At 31.5% G+C, this 16,084-nt stretch overlaps 2 protein-coding genes across 14 annotated transcripts in view; one reads left to right on the top strand and one right to left on the bottom strand.

Moving 5' to 3' along the window:
• The window catches only part of LOC127732948 (elongator complex protein 1-like), a 41,012-nt gene extending 25,811 nt beyond the window's left edge, over positions 1 to 15,201 (top strand). For all 12 annotated transcript variants that reach the window (XM_052242158.1, XM_052242157.1, XM_052242168.1 and 9 more), the window contains 15 exons: positions 1,910 to 2,068; positions 2,297 to 2,428; positions 2,809 to 2,894; positions 3,721 to 3,866; positions 4,232 to 4,355; positions 5,451 to 5,548; positions 6,284 to 6,485; positions 6,838 to 6,899; positions 7,221 to 7,283; positions 7,641 to 7,815; positions 8,794 to 8,920; positions 10,388 to 10,515; positions 12,489 to 12,643; positions 13,204 to 13,279; positions 15,054 to 15,201. In XM_052242158.1, coding sequence (XP_052098118.1) covers positions 1,910 to 2,068; positions 2,297 to 2,428; positions 2,809 to 2,894; positions 3,721 to 3,866; positions 4,232 to 4,355; positions 5,451 to 5,548; positions 6,284 to 6,485; positions 6,838 to 6,899; positions 7,221 to 7,283; positions 7,641 to 7,815; positions 8,794 to 8,920; positions 10,388 to 10,515; positions 12,489 to 12,643; positions 13,204 to 13,279; positions 15,054 to 15,133 — 1,813 coding nt within the window. In that variant the 3' untranslated portion in view covers positions 15,134 to 15,201. The remainder of the gene's footprint in view (positions 1 to 1,909; positions 2,069 to 2,296; positions 2,429 to 2,808; positions 2,895 to 3,720; positions 3,867 to 4,231; positions 4,356 to 5,450; positions 5,549 to 6,283; positions 6,486 to 6,837; positions 6,900 to 7,220; positions 7,284 to 7,640; positions 7,816 to 8,793; positions 8,921 to 10,387; positions 10,516 to 12,488; positions 12,644 to 13,203; positions 13,280 to 15,053) is intronic.
• Positions 1 to 16,084, bottom strand: part of LOC127732965 (sorting nexin-27-like) — a 279,861-nt gene that overhangs the window by 144,774 nt on the left and 119,003 nt on the right. The window lies entirely within an intron of this gene.

Below are 16,084 nucleotides of genomic sequence, written 5' to 3'. Positions count from 1 at the left end.
CACAATAACTTTAGTTTAAGTGAATGGATCTCTATGAAATTTTACCATAAGGTTCAATACCACAAAAGGAAGGTTGGGATTGATTTTGGGGGTAATGCTACCAACAGTTAAGGAATTAGGGGCCAAAAATAAGCATTTTTCTAGTTTCCAGTCAATAACTTGTGGAACAGTGTATAGATTTCTCTGAAATTATACCACAAGTTTCCATACTCAAAGGGATGGTTAGGATTTGCTTTGGGGGGTTATGGCTCAAACCGTTTAGGTATTAGGGGCAAAAAAGGGGGAAAAACAAAAGTGTCCTGGTTAATGGATAAATACTTTAGTACAAAACATAATTTAAAGCAGTGTAAGGGAGGTAATTCAAATACATCATTTGAATTACCTCCCTTACACTGCTTTTAAATTATGTATAAAGTAATGGTTAATGAACAATTAAGACAATTTAAAAGCAGTGAAAGGGAGGTAATCCAAATACAACGTATTGATTACCTCCCTCACACTGCTTTTAAATTATGTTTAAAGAAATGCATATTTATAAAGGAAGACCAGTAAAAAATATCTGCAAATGTTGCATCTTTTTTTTTTTACAAAAAAATCCATATGAAAGATTTGACACCATATTTTAAATTCTATTATAAAATAGATTAAGTTAGAACTATGGTAAATTTAAATGGGTAATTATGGTTGCAAACTCCATTGGAAATTTGAATTGAGATTATAGATATAAGAAGATGTGGTATGAGTGCCAATGGGACAACTGTCCATCCAAGTCAAAATTTATAAAAGTAGACCATTATAGGTCAAAGTACGGTCTTCAACACAGAGCCTTTGCTCACACCGAACAGCAAGCTATAAAGGGCCCCAAAAATTACTAGTGTAAAACCATTCAAACGGGAAAACCAACGGTCTAATCTATATTAAAAACGAGAAACGAGAAAAACTTATAAACCACAACAATTACTGAACATCAGATTCCTAACTTAGGACAGGTGCAAACAATTGCAGCGGGTTTAAACGTTTTGATGGTACCAAACCTTCACCCTTATGACCATATCTTGAGGGAAAGAATTTTTTGGGGGGTAAAAAGAAATTGTGGGGGGTCAATTTTTTCTCATTTCAGATTTCAGAAATTAAAAAGAAAAATTCTTCAAATATTATTTTTTTTCCAAAAAAAAGTGTGTGTGTGTGTGTGTGGGGGGGGGGGGGGGGGTAATATGCAACAATAGTGTATTGCACAAAAGCAAAAAAAAAGGGGGGGGGTAAATTTTTTTATTTTTTTTTTTGTGGGGGGAGGGGGGTCAATTCGCAACAGCAAAGTGTATTGCACAAAAGCAAAAAATTGAATATAAATTCAAATCATATAACCAATTCTTAGTTCTTTGACTACATTTATTCTGTGTCAGAAACCTTTTATGTGTCAAATATTTAATTACAATCCAAATTCAGACCTGTATCAAGCGCAAATATTGCGTCCATTTTTGCCCCAACTGTTCAGGGTTGGACCTCTGCGGTCATATCAAACTGTGCTCGGCGAAGCAATTTATATTAATCTTGTCATGAACAGTAACATGAAAGAACTGTTTCCTCCATATCTGTGGTCTTGGTTTTAAATTTCTCAGGATATCATTCCAGAATGTTACAGGTTAATTATTTTACCTGAAAATTTTTTAATATGAAAAAGGAATCTATGTTATTAGAATATTATTTGCAATTTTTTTAAAGTAAAAAATCATAAATGATTTCAAGGATACTTTTCAAGACTGTATCAAATTTCAAGTATTTACAAGATTGAAGTCAGAGTATAATCTAGTAATAACATAATAAAGAACTTTATCAATAAACAAGTATTGTTTTTTTTAAGTGTAATAAATGAAGGAAGCATGTAATTATTAATAATATTATTTTACAGAATGCATTTTAAGGAAGCAATGATTTTAATGAAGAAACACAGGATAAATCTAAACCTAATGTTTGATCACAACCCAAAAGTATTCCTAGATAATGTGAAGGAGTTTGTTCTACAAGTGGAATCAGTTAACAATATCAATCTATTTATCTCAGATTTATAGTAAGTTATTTATTTATACAGTGATTCTGACACCTACATTTTTTTGTCAGATTTATATTTTGTTGGATTTTTATAAAAATATAAGAACGAAAATTATATTAATAAAGTGGTTCCCCCTAAAAAAAATATGTTTACGATCATAAAAAAAGAATTATACATTAATCTTTGATCAAGAAGGTTACTCTAAGTATGAAAATTAATTTTTTGAAAACACATTTGAAATTTCAGTGCAGAAGATGTAACTGTGACGATGTATACAGCAGCCTATCAGAAGACAGCTGATGACAAAGAATTTACAAATAAGGTTAATACTGTCTGTGATGCTGTTAGACAAGCATTGATTGATAATAATGAAAGCAAGTAAGTTTTACTAAAGTATTGATAGTGGTGTATTATATTGAGCATTTGAATATTATATACAGAATATAATTTATTAAATAAGGTATCAAAATGTCATTTTTTGTTCTTTACAAGATTTGAGGAAATTGCTGGAAAAATTTAATAAAAAACTTTGCTATTAGTCTATACATGTAAATATATTTTCAATAACTTTATCATAGTTCTGGTAAAACTCATAATTTTGGATTATTCTAAGTTAATCGATCTCCTCACTGATTAAACAATATCTAAAGAGTTTACTCAGTTCATTAATTCTTTCCTTAAAAAACATACAAAGTGTAGTCTAATGATATAATTTTACACTGTATATGAAATTTTTTTTTTTGATATACCTTTTTCAGATATTTACTATCAATATTGGTGACATATGTAAGGAAAACTACACCTGAACTAGAGAAGGCATTACTTTTAGTAAGAGCACTCAGAGGTTTGTATATTTGAAAAAAAAATAAGTACTGTCTTAATATGCAAACAAGCTTTCAAGAAGAGATCAAAAGAGTACCAGACTGACTTTGTCAGCCAAAAAATCAAATTCATTGGACAATACAAGGTTAAAAAATACAACAAACACCCCTTGATTATTCATAAATAGACATATATATATACAAACAGAAAACACCTTTGAAAACTTAAACATGGCTATATAAGACACCAATAACACTGGGAGAGATATCCGGTGCACCAGAATGTAGGCATTGCATTCTTAGCATGCAGCATCAGATAAATTGCCTTTTATGGATGGATGGATTTGGCTATTTTTTAGGTATTTTTTGTCATAAAGCTCTTCAATTGTTTCGGTACTTATACATCCTCAGCTTTCAAATATTCGGCTTTGAGCATTCCTGATGAAGGTAAATCCAGAAACACGCTTCGGACGCATGAAATTATTTAACGTGTTGTTTTCATTTTTTAGTAACAGACCAGTAGTTTGTTGTGTCTGGTAATGAGATGTTTTATTTATTTGAGTAATACTATCATTAAATTCAATTGTAAATATGTTTCTTGTTTCTCCATATATACTCCTTGTTCCTGTAAAGTAGTTCTCCTGATAGTCGATACTCTGATAATAATAATATCTATGAATACTATTTTTATGGGACACTATATATTTTAATACCTCTTGTTATGTCACTAGATATTTAACCTAAAGTTATTCTTTGAAATAGATAATTAAGTTTACAATCAGCTTGACTGTCCATTTATATACTGGGACCTATTTATTTATATATATATATATTCCTAACATATGACAGAAAAGCCTCCAGATCAGGTAATTGTTAGTGCAGAAGAAGCCTTGAAGTATTTACTGTTCCTTGTGGATGTCAATGAAATGTATGATGTGGCATTGGGAACGTATGACTTTGACCTTGTGCTAATGGTGGCAGAAAAGTCACAAAAGGTAATTTTAAACCAAGATAGATAGTTGCAAGAATAGTAACATAGTTTTAGACTTTTAGATAATTAAAGCTAAAGGTCTCAAAAAAGAACATAAATATATTTTTTCTGTTTATTAACTTCATTTCTAGCAAAAACGATGTTTTTAATGTAAATTCATATACTTTTGGGTTTTTTTTTAAACATTTTTTGGTAGAGAAACTTAGATCCCAATGTAGATATAAAGTTTTATATAAATTTAAATTTCATTTGACTGCCTAATTTTATTTAAATTTTAAACCAAATATAAGTAAAAAAAATGAAATTGCAGCTGGTGCATTTCTTTTGACAATTAGTATGCACTTCAACTAATATTGTTGTATTATTCAGGATCCGAAAGAGTATATACCATTCTTGAACTTACTACGACAGTTAGAAGGCCATTACAAGCATTTTACCATAGACCGATATTTAAAAAGATACAAAAAGGCATTAGATCATATAACGAAATGTGGTGAGTTTCCATTCTAATTCAATTTCTTTATAGTACATGAATAAATATAAAGAAAAGGAGAATAATCTTCAACCTGTACCAATGAATTCTATGAACCAATACATGATGGCATGAATTTAGACAAATTTATATGATTGGTCAAAAGGTCATTTAAAATATGTAGGGCTGCATAGTATAATTAAGACAAATGTAATTTCTGATCTGGTCCAATAGAAACTGGTTTCATTTAGATTTTATTGTATTTTTACTCCTCTTTTAATTTAGATTTGGGGGAAATTAATTCTTAGGAAACTGAGTGAAAATCTTAATTGATAAATAGAATGGTAAAATGTCAAACCTTGCATATTTAAAAAAAAAATCAAAACTTATACATTAAAATAAAACTTGATTATTATACCCTCACTAAGAATGAGATTGTATACTGGTTTACTTCTGTATGTCGACCTGTTCCATGAAATTTCTGTCAGAGTTTCTCCAGATTTATAAATTAGAGCTGCCTGATATTTGGTATCAAGGTTCATGAGTGTATGCAACACCCTTTGATGCTGTTTAAGATTCATCCCTCATCAACTCCTGTTTATTGAAAACTTATGTACTTTGAAACACATAATGGCCATGTATGAAATTTTTTTCTCATTTTTCTCAAAATCTATGAACAGAGCTTCCTAAAATTTGGTATCAAGCTTGATGTGGCAGGCTATACCTTATGGTGCATTTTCACATCCATGGCTTTTCAACTTCCTGTTAATTGAATAATTGAAGCAGGGGTATCATTAGTGAGCAGTAGCTTACAGTTCTACTTGGTTAATACTGGAGTTTTTTCAGCAAAAGAAAGAGTTGCATGAATCTTCGCTGTTTATTAAAGTATATTGACTCTTTTTTTATCAATTTAATTTACTGGTAGTAGCATGTGTTTCATCTGCTTTAGAAAATTTAGAGTGCAATTTTATTAGATTTTTGCTTCAATTTTAGAATTTTTTTAGTTTTTAGATGTGAATTATGGTTATACTAAAACTCTTGTTTGTAAAAAAAAATGTAATATGCATTAATTATGAAGTATGATGATAATTGTACATAGTTTTATTATATTATTAGGTGCAGAACATTTTAATGAATGTGTAAGTCTAGTCAAGGAACACAATTTGTTTACAGAGGCATTACAGCTGTATTCACCAGGCTCTCAGCAATACAAGGTATACAAAAGTTTATTATACAAGGCCTCACTGTGACTTAAGAGATGAAGAACAGCAATTAAAGCGCTGGTCCTTTGCTTTTCGTTTGTTTTTTGGTGTGCATGTACTGATTTTGTGTCCTGGATGGATACCCCATATCCTTTGTTTTTCTATTGAAAAGTAGTTCTTGTGTATCTGATAATTTAAATTTGTAGAAATTAAAAATGGTTCATCATAAAGGTGTATTTAAAGAAACTTTTTTAGCAAATTATAGGATATTACATTTCAGTTTACTACAACATTATCACTACAAGCTAAGTTAGATCAGTAGAATTAGTTTGCAAGAATAATTTGTATGAAAAAAAAATTACATAAAGTCTTCAAATTTAACATTTTCAAAACAAAAAATAAGTTAAAACTTTCTTTGAGAATTGTATGTTCATTTTGTTATTGTTAGAGTAAGATTATATATACATTTTTCAAAACAAGGCCATGTTGACTTCAATACATACCTTTATCTTACTTTTCTAAAAGTTTAAGAAAGCATCTGCAAGCAATTTAATGTAAGCGTGTTTATTTTTGATAATGAATAAATTTACTTTCTAGATTGGTTTAATACAAATCATACAAACACAAGAAGTATCTATTTGAAAATGGTTACATTTATTTTACAGCACCTAACTACATGTTTTAATGAATATATTCTTTAAAGATTATATTTGCAAATGACTACAGTTTATGGATTATATTTTTCAGCACATAGCCACTTTATATGGAGAATATTTATCTGAGAAGGGTAAAGATGAGGAAGCAGGCATCATGTTTGTCAAAGCAGAGTGTTGGGAGCAGGCATTGTCATCTTTCCAAGCTTGTAAAAACTGGAGACAAATATTCTGTATGACAGCTAGACTCAAATATAGTCAGGATAAAGAAGTGGATATAGCCAAGAAATTATCAGGTAATTTGTTTTCACAGCAGTCATGAGAAAGGGATATTATTAGAGAAAAACATTGATGGAATTATATATCGAAAGCACAAAAAAGGTACTATCATGAGTGAATAATCTAGATGGAAAAATCTACCAATCTTTATTTACCTCTTCAATGTGATGTAATAGGAATATGTTGTAGAAAGGATTATAAGAGAAATTAAACAAAATTTCTATTCATCACAATAATTAAAACTTCTCCTTGGAAAACACTTCTAAATTATCCCATACATCAGTTGTAATACAGTATTGTCTTTAGGTACTTACGTGAACATCATTACCATTTTTTTTTTTTATTTTCATTGTTTAAATATATTTACAGGTCAATTAAAGGAAACCAGAAGACATCAAGAGGCAGCTGTAGTATTGGAGCAGTATGTTATGGTAAATAATGGTTTCAACTATGTTCATAATTGTGATTGCAGGAACACCATTTACACATTCACAATTCTTGCCATGAAATTTATTAGAACAGATGTATAATTCCTAAAATAATCAATTTATGATGTTTTAAGATTTCTAATAAATTTTCTATCCCTAGGCTTTTTAAGACTGATGCATGCAACCAATTTGAGTCTTAGCATTTTTATTATATGTGATTATATATGGAAGTGATTAGGGTAACATAGTATGTATTAATATGTGACTATGATGCAGTTTAATGGGATGATTCAGATCAATAGCTATATTAAATATATATTTTAGGATGTAGAAGAGTCCATTGTTTGTCTGATAGAGGGTTGTTTGTGGGAAGAAGCTCTCAGAATGGTATGTTGTTGATATTTTTCATTGTGAATTGTATTCAGCTCAGTTGAACTGTTTATTTGCTTGCCTGTATGTCATCGTGTAAGACTTTTAAGCACGGACTACTGAATAAAACAAAATGACAAGCATTTCCTTGTGATTTAGAACATGTCATGCATGTCCAGATAGGTTAACTAGTGTGTTTGGTTGCTGTCTGATTGAGGTTTACCCTGCATCTCCTTAAATTTATTCCTGATTTTTTTTAATATTGTTAATTGTAGTTTTATTTTAGAGTCAATATTACGGTTAATTTTAACAAAACTGATTGTGAATGGTCATACATAATATCCTGCTCCTTTATCAACTTTGATAATCTTGTAGATGTACAAACACAGTAGAACAGACTTCATAGAGTCAAATTTGAAAACAGCCTTAGTAGAGACATGTGAACATCAAATGGACACCTTGAACAACTTACATAATGACTTTGACAAATATACAAACAGACTTGATGCTGTTAGGAAACAGAAAGAAAAAGAAAGATTGGAATTTTTAGGTAAACTCCATCTTAATGCAATGGAAGTCTTTAACATAAAACAAATATTTACATTTCTAATTATTTTTATTTTTACTGTATTTAGATATATGTACTAGATTCTCCTTCACTGGTATAGCAGTGATGCTTCATGCAATTGTTCAATTAACCCTGTTTTCTTTCTATGTAAAATATGTGATAAGTTTTCATTCATATGATTTTTGACAACCTCAGATGCATCCGACTTCTTAATAATTATTTTTTCTTGAATACTGAAGTTTGAACTAGCATTGTGAGTATATTATATCCTCACTTTAGGAGTGGGGCTATACTGAAGTTCGAACTATCATTGTGAGTATATTATATTCTCACTTTAGGAGTGGGCTATACTGAAGTTTTAACTATCATTGTGAGTATATTATATCCTCACTTTGGGAGTGGGGCTATCTTTCAATCATTCTGTCAATCCATCTATTCTTCCAAAAATATTTTCATAATATGTTTAACTACTAATAAAACATTTCTTCAGCAGCTTGACAGTGATGAGTTGGAACCTACAGTTTTCAGATCTGTGAGACATCTGATGCCTGTTTGCCCTTTCTAGGAATTTTTCAATATGTTAAATGAAAACAAATATTTTCGCCACACTTTTCTTAGAAACTCTAGAACAGAATGACTTCGTATTCAGTCAGAAGATTTAAAGTGATGAGTTGTTACTTTTCAGATCTGTTTGACAACTACTTCCTGTTTTCCGATACTCTTGAATTAGTAGTAGGGGTATGCTCATCACATCAAAATTTGCTTTCTTGTTTTTATCTCAATGTATTTTTCTAATCTAATTACATACAAAAAACTAAATCTGAATTATCTGAATACAAATTTGTTATTTATTTTTTGACATAGGAGATTTTTAGCTGTTAAAAGTTCCTAATGAATTATTTAAGTTTTTTTCTATATACACTTATATAATTAGAGTTAATGCTGTATTTTCTACAACAGAATCTGGTGGAGACCTTGGTGCTGATGCAGACCTGTATTCAGACACCAGTAGTGCTACAGGGGAGAGCGTCCAGTCATCCAGATATTCCTCAGATAGTAGACAGTCTGCTTACAGTAAATCATCAGGGTATGTTAGGATATAAAGACTCGTTGTCATCAGCTATTTTATGAAATAAGGAGATGTGGTATGATTGCCAATGATACAACTATCCACCAGAGTTCAAATGAAGTGGATATAAGCAATACACCTTATAGCTATTTGTCCGCCATTACTGGACATCACACAAGTTCCCGTAAAATTTTGACGTCATAATAGAAAATGTCTGACGCCACAATGGAAAAGTGATTGTTGTATGACGTCAAAAGTTCGAGCGGGACATGTTCTCGGGTCAAGCAGGAATAGCGATAAGGTGTATTATAGGCAACTGTACGGCCTTCAACAATGAGAAAAACCCATACTGTATAGGTGGCTATAAAAGGCCCAGACATGAAAAATGTGAAACAATTCAAACAAGAAAACCAATGGCCTAATTTATAACAAAACAATTTATGAAAAGCAAATATGTATAATCTTGTTTGTGAGCTCTCAACCTTCCCCTAACCTGGGACAGTGGTGTAACAGCACAATATAAGGACAAACTGTATAATTCAGTAGCAATTGGCTAAACTTTAAAGATTGGTACAATAAAAAAAAAACAACTGACATAAAAACAATAGAAACAAATCACCTTAACAAGAGTACTTGCAGTTACTGAAAGCTTGTTCAATGCCAATTACAACTAATAAATAAATCATGTTCTCTCAGACTAAAGTATCAATCAGTACACATCCAACGGATTTAGTGTAAAGCTGTCATAAACATTCTGAGAAACATATGACCTTGTGCAATGCCAAAATATAAGTCAGCTGTATCGACAGGATGTAGGATAATGAGTTCATATAACTGTACATATATAGCAATATTTATTTAGTTATGTTAGTACCAATAAAAACAATATTTAAAGATTTTACTACTGTGTTGAATTGATAACCTTTAAGAATAAGTTTATTGAAAGGATCAGTTAGTTTAAATGGATTGTATCTAAAATTATGGGCTTTATAAACAACATCACTGTAAAAATTAGGATGTGATATCTTGTTTTTGATAAGAACTCTACAGGTACAGCCATACTTAGTCTGGCCTTTTTAAACAGTAAAAAAAATCCAATAATAGAAAATTGGAACACTTAAATTTGTATATGGTTTTTATCCTTGAATCAAGACTGCAAAATACGGTTGAACTTCTTGTAAAGACAATTTTATTACAGTCAAACCTGTATGTAAAGGTCACCCATGGTACCAGAGGGAAAATAGACCTTATTAGAGAAGTGACCTTTGAATTGAAGTTCAAAATGCAAATGGATTACTAAAGGGGGACAAGAAGAGGATGACAGGACAAGACAGAATTTTGCTAAATAGAGTTGACCTTTATAGGAGGTTTGACTGCATATTGATATTAAGACTGTTTAGAATTTGTATGTTACAGTTATAAGATGATCTCTACCATACAATTTAGAATGTTAATTATTAACACAAAATTCTGTTTGTATAACAGGAGGTCTTCCAAGAACAGAAGGAAAGCTGAACATAAGAAATGGAAGTTAAAAGAAGGGAGTCAATATGAAGATCTAGCATTAATAGCTGCTCTGTCTACATTAATAAAAACAGTGGATAATCTCAGAGGTCAGTATGTCATGAAATAGAAGTTCCTTCATAATACAAGTCCCAAATGGAACAAATATTGTATACGTTTACAAGTATACATATATACAGAAGTCAGTATCAATATAAACAGATGTCTAGATCTGATATGAATGTTTATATACATGGATAAAAACAGTGGAGAATATCAGAGGTCAGTATCCATATATACAGAAGTATGTAGTTCTAGATCTGATATGGCTGTTTATATACATTGATAAAAACAGTGGAGAATATCAGAGGTCAGTATCCATATATACAGAAGTATGTAGTTCTAGATCTGATATGGCTGTTTATATACATTGATAAAAACAGTGGAGAATATCAGATGTCAGTATCCATATACTGTAAATTCAGAAATTATTGTGATGTTTTTATTATTGCGAAAAATGCGACAGGGTTATAATCGCAATAATTTAAACTCGCATTTTGAAATTTTTATTATGAATTAAACAGGATTTTTCTCAATATCGCAAAAATTAAAATCGCATTTTAGTCTAAAATGACAAAATCGCAATAATAAATGCATGCAATAATTTCTGAATTTACAGTATACAGAAGTATGTAGTTCTAGATCTGATATGGCTGTTTATATACATTGATAAAAACAGTGGAGAATATCAGAGGTCAGTATCCATATATACAGAAGTATGTAGTTCTAGATCTGATATGGCTGTTTATATACATTGATAAAAACAGTGGAGAATATCAGAGGTCAGTATCCATATATACAGAAGTATGTAGTTCTAGATCTGATATGAATGTTTATATACATTGATAAAAACAGTGGAGAATATCAGAGGTCAGTATCCATATATACAGAATTATGTAGTTCTAGATCTGATATGAATGTTTATATACATTGATAAAAACAGTGGATAATCTCAGAGGTCAGTATCCATATATACAGAAGTATGTAGTTCTAGATCTGATATGGCTGTTTATATACATTGATAAAAACAGTGGAGAATATCAGATGTCAGTATCCATATATACGGAAGTATGTAGTTCTAGATCTGATATGGCTGTTTATATAAATTGATTAAAACAGTGGAGAATATCAGAGGTCAGTATCCATATATATGATTTTTGGTGTTTTCACGCCACTTTTAAGCACCGCTTTTGGGCTATTTCGTGGCGGCCAGTTTTTATTGGTGGAGGAAGCCGGAGTGCCCGGAGAAAACCACCGACCTTCGATAGGAAAACTGACAATCCTAGTCAATTAAGATTGGAATCGATTGCACCCGCACGAGCGGGGCTCGAACCCACAACCTCAGTGTTGACTGGCTAGTGATAACAGTAGTAACTACTTAGACCACTCGGCCACTGAGGCCCCCTATATACATTGATAAAAACAGTGGAGAATATCAGATGTCAGTATCAAAATATATACAGAGGTCAGTGTCTATATATAGGCAGAGGTCTGGGGGTCTTGTTCAGATGCACTCTTCCACGATGTATATAGACAGATATCTATTGGTTAATAACTGATTTGGCTTTATATATGTTTACATCAAAAAATTCTTGAAAATCTCTGAGGTCAGTTTCAGTATATATACCAGTGCAGAATACTGTAGGACTAGATCCAATTTGTGATTTATCTATCTTGTTTAAGACATTGGATGATTGTAGGGGTTAGTTTTTGTTTCGAAGCCAGTAGGTCTTAGTTGTCATATTTAGCTGATTTATATATATTTAGGTCTGTATCAATGTTCACATAGTTATAACTGCTGCATATACAAAAGTGGAAAAATAATTAGAATCAGAAAGTCATTAAATATGTGCATTTGTTAAAATCCTTCAATAAATAGTATTTGTCAAAAATCCTTTTTAATCGATGACAAAGACTTATATAAAAGCTGTCTCATCATTATAGGAGTATTTATTTGTATGTCATAGAGATAGTAATGATCATGATAACTTCTCTGTCAATTTCTTTTATCTGAATATTACAGATGAGATCCAGTCCCTATTAAAGGCTCTGGTACAGTTCCATTTTGATAAACAAGCTGTTGACTTACAGAAGAAGTATATCGACTGTCTGTCTGATATAGAGAAAGCTATTCCAGATATATGGAGTGATGAAGCTACAGAAAATAGAAACGAACCTGTAAGTTCTAACAATTAGGGCTGTTCCACAAAAAACATACATTTTGCTTTCTCACTTCTTACTTGTTATCACACACACCTCACTGGAATGTTGATATAAATAGATCATCGCTATTTTGTGTATTTTTCCTTTGAGATAACTTTTCATATCATGCTACTTGCTTGAGATAGAAAGTTATTGTCAGAAATTAAAGGTGCAATTGCTGTTGTCTATGTGAACATCAATGACGTCATTGGCAACATAGTGAATAACAGATTATCAATGGTCTTTCAAACTCAAGGATATTTTTAGGCCACATCTCATCTTAGGGATGTCGCCCTTCAATGAGATTGTAGCTGAGAAACACCCATCTTGTTTGCAAAACCATGGATTATCTATAAATATAGCCATACATTTTGTTCATCCACTCAACCATCTATTACATTTAATCATGAGAAAAAGATATAAAATGTAAACAAATTTTGTGATATGATTGTAAAAAATCTGTATTGGGAATTTGCATGTTTAAAGGTAATTGTTTATGTTATAAGAGAGTAGTCTTTTAAACTCTTTGACTTCAGGTACTAGGACCTATGACAACAGCTAATTCTATAGCACAAGCAGTGCAGAGAGGTCAAGTTGTTTCAGAGAAACAAGGTAAGAATAACTTCCTTACATTTCTATATATTTCAAAGTAATTGTAGTTATTGATTTTTTTTCAGTTACCTCTGAAGATTTTTTTGGACTTTACACAAAATGTTCAGATGGAAGGTATTCCAATTTATAAACTCTGAAAATAAATTCCAACATGAAAACACACACACTTATCAAGGTAAAAGATGATCACTGAAAAGTTTTTTGGGCAATTCAAACTCACATCAACTAGAGGTGATATCAGACTTTCTGGAATGGTAAATAGATACTACTTTGTATGTGGCAATCATTTTAAGGTCTCAAAGTTGTTTTATTCATACATATGTACATGAATACAAAGTTTTTTGTCTCGCCTTGACGGAGTCAAAAAGCGAGACATAGGTATGCTGTTTCCGGTGACAGCGACGGCGTCAACAATGTATTAGTTTGTGATTAGGTCTAGTTCATGGTGAACCACTAGTGGTAGGTCAATGATATTTGGTATGCAGTTGTATTAGCATTGGCACATCTTATTACCATGGAGATTATTTGGCCCCGCCCCCTCAGTCAAGGTCTATTGACTTTGAAACTTTTCATAGTTTACATGTATTAGGGACGACATCAAAAGTTCAATGTAGGATAAAAAACTTATTCACATAGTTTTTTCACTGACCCCCCACCCCCCCTCTTAACTTAATTTGGGAAAAGTTGATTGACCAATATGGATATATGTAAAATCGATTTTGGATTAACAAAACTTGCGGCAATTTTAACCCCCCCACCCCCAAACTATTTGATTTAAGTTTGTTATCCTACATTGATCTTTTGATGTCGTCCCTTAGTTTGTGATTAGGTCAATTTATGGGGAACCACTAGTGGTAGGTGAATGATATTTGGTATGCAGTTGTATAAGCATTGGCATATCTCATTTCCATGGAGATTATTTGGCTCTGCCCCCTTAGTCATGGTCTATAGACTTTGAAAATTTTGGTAAGTTAACATGTATTAGTTTGTGATTAGGTCAGTTCAAGGGGAACCATTAGTGGTAGGCCAATGTTAATTGGTGTTCAGTTGTATAAGCATTAGCACATCTCATTTCCATGGAGAATATTTGGCCCTGCCCCCTGAGTCATGGTCTATTGACTTTGAAACTTTTGCTTAGTTTACATGTATTAGTTTGTGACTAGATCAGTTTAAGATGAACTGCTAATGTTAAGTCAATGATATTTGGTATGCAAATGTATTGGCATTTGCAAGTATCGTTTCCATGGAGATTATATAGCCCCACCCCTGATCATGGTTCATTAACTTTGAAACTTTTACACAGTTTACAAGTTAATGTTTGTGTTTAGGTTTGTTTAAAGGGAACGACTTATAATAAGTCAATGGTATTTGGTATGCAGTTGTATTAGCATTGGCACATCTCATTCCATGGAGATTGTTTAGCCATGTACCTTCAGTCATGGTTCATTGACTTTGAATATTTGCATAACTTACATGTTAAAGTATTGCTATTTTAATTTCAACATTTGCATTATCAAAATTACAAAAAGGCGAGACATATCTCTGTGATAACAGTTTATTTACTAATTGAGCCACTTTTACTTCAATACTAGTAGTTTAACAATATAATATTCATGCTCATGCATATTAATTGAAAATACAACTCACCATAAATTGGATTAAAAAAAGTTAAAGTGTACTTGTACTTATTTCGACAAAAGAAGAATTCATGCAGATTAATGTTTTTCTCATCTGTTTACAAAACTATTATGGCATCATTCTAATTTTTTTTCAGATCCAATAATAAGGATAGCACCCACGTTAAACAAGGATAAGAAATGGAAGCTTTCAACACTGGACTGTGGGAAAAGCTGATCAAGTGCAATATACTCTCATTTGTGATTGACTGTGATGTTAAAATATAAGGGAATAAAAAAAGAAAAGAACCTTATTGTTATTCACAAGGCCAAAAAGAGATTTCTAATCTATTATTCTTGGTTGTTGTTTAATTTGGTCATCTGTCTTTCATCAAATTTCATTCTCTGAACCATTTGGTCAAATGAACCATTTTGTTAGTGTCTGCTTTCATGTTAGGTAGCTTTGCATTTTTGCTAGATTCATCAAGATGAGAATGTCAGGGTTTATCATGTGATGTTGATGTTACTGTGTTTTCTTAACCTGTCATACTGTTAGCATAGCTTTTTCAGGAATACTGACTGAAACAATTTTGGAGCAAATTATCTCCCTTGCAGTGAAGTTTGAAACAAAAGAAGATTGTTGCTGGCTTTAGTTAGACTGAGCTGCTGAGGGAAATGAGCTCAAACAGTTTCATACTCTTAAGATTGCAATAACTCAGATGACAATTACTGGTTGTTGCTCCTGACCACAAAGCTACAGATAGGAACTATCACTTCTTTTGTTCTGCGTTATTGTAGTCCATGTCACAATTTGTTAATCTGAAAGTTCTTGAAAATAGCTTGACAGATAATCATTTCATTGGCAACATTATTAGACAGTTCAGCATTCATATCAACATGTAAATCTATTAATGATTTCACTAATTTTCTTTTGCATTCAGGGGTCAATTTCAGGGTCATCCACACAATCGATTAATTGTTGGTATGGGTTTTGCTCATTATTGAAGGCCATACAGTGACCTTTAACTGTTAACATCTTTGTCCTTTGGTCTTTATAAATCGGTGTCTCATTGGCAATCATACCACATACTGTTTTTTATATTCATGCTGAGTGGAATTTTAATGGTTTAAAAGGTGACAGTTGAAGGAAGACATGTCACGTCAAACATAGTACTGGTATTTCGGATTC

Source organism: Mytilus californianus, unplaced genomic scaffold, assembly GCF_021869535.1.
Source record: "Mytilus californianus isolate M0D057914Y unplaced genomic scaffold, xbMytCali1.0.p SCAF_3, whole genome shotgun sequence".
NCBI classification, from domain to species: domain Eukaryota; kingdom Metazoa; phylum Mollusca; class Bivalvia; order Mytilida; family Mytilidae; genus Mytilus; species Mytilus californianus.
This window is presented reverse-complemented; position numbering and strand designations above follow the sequence as displayed.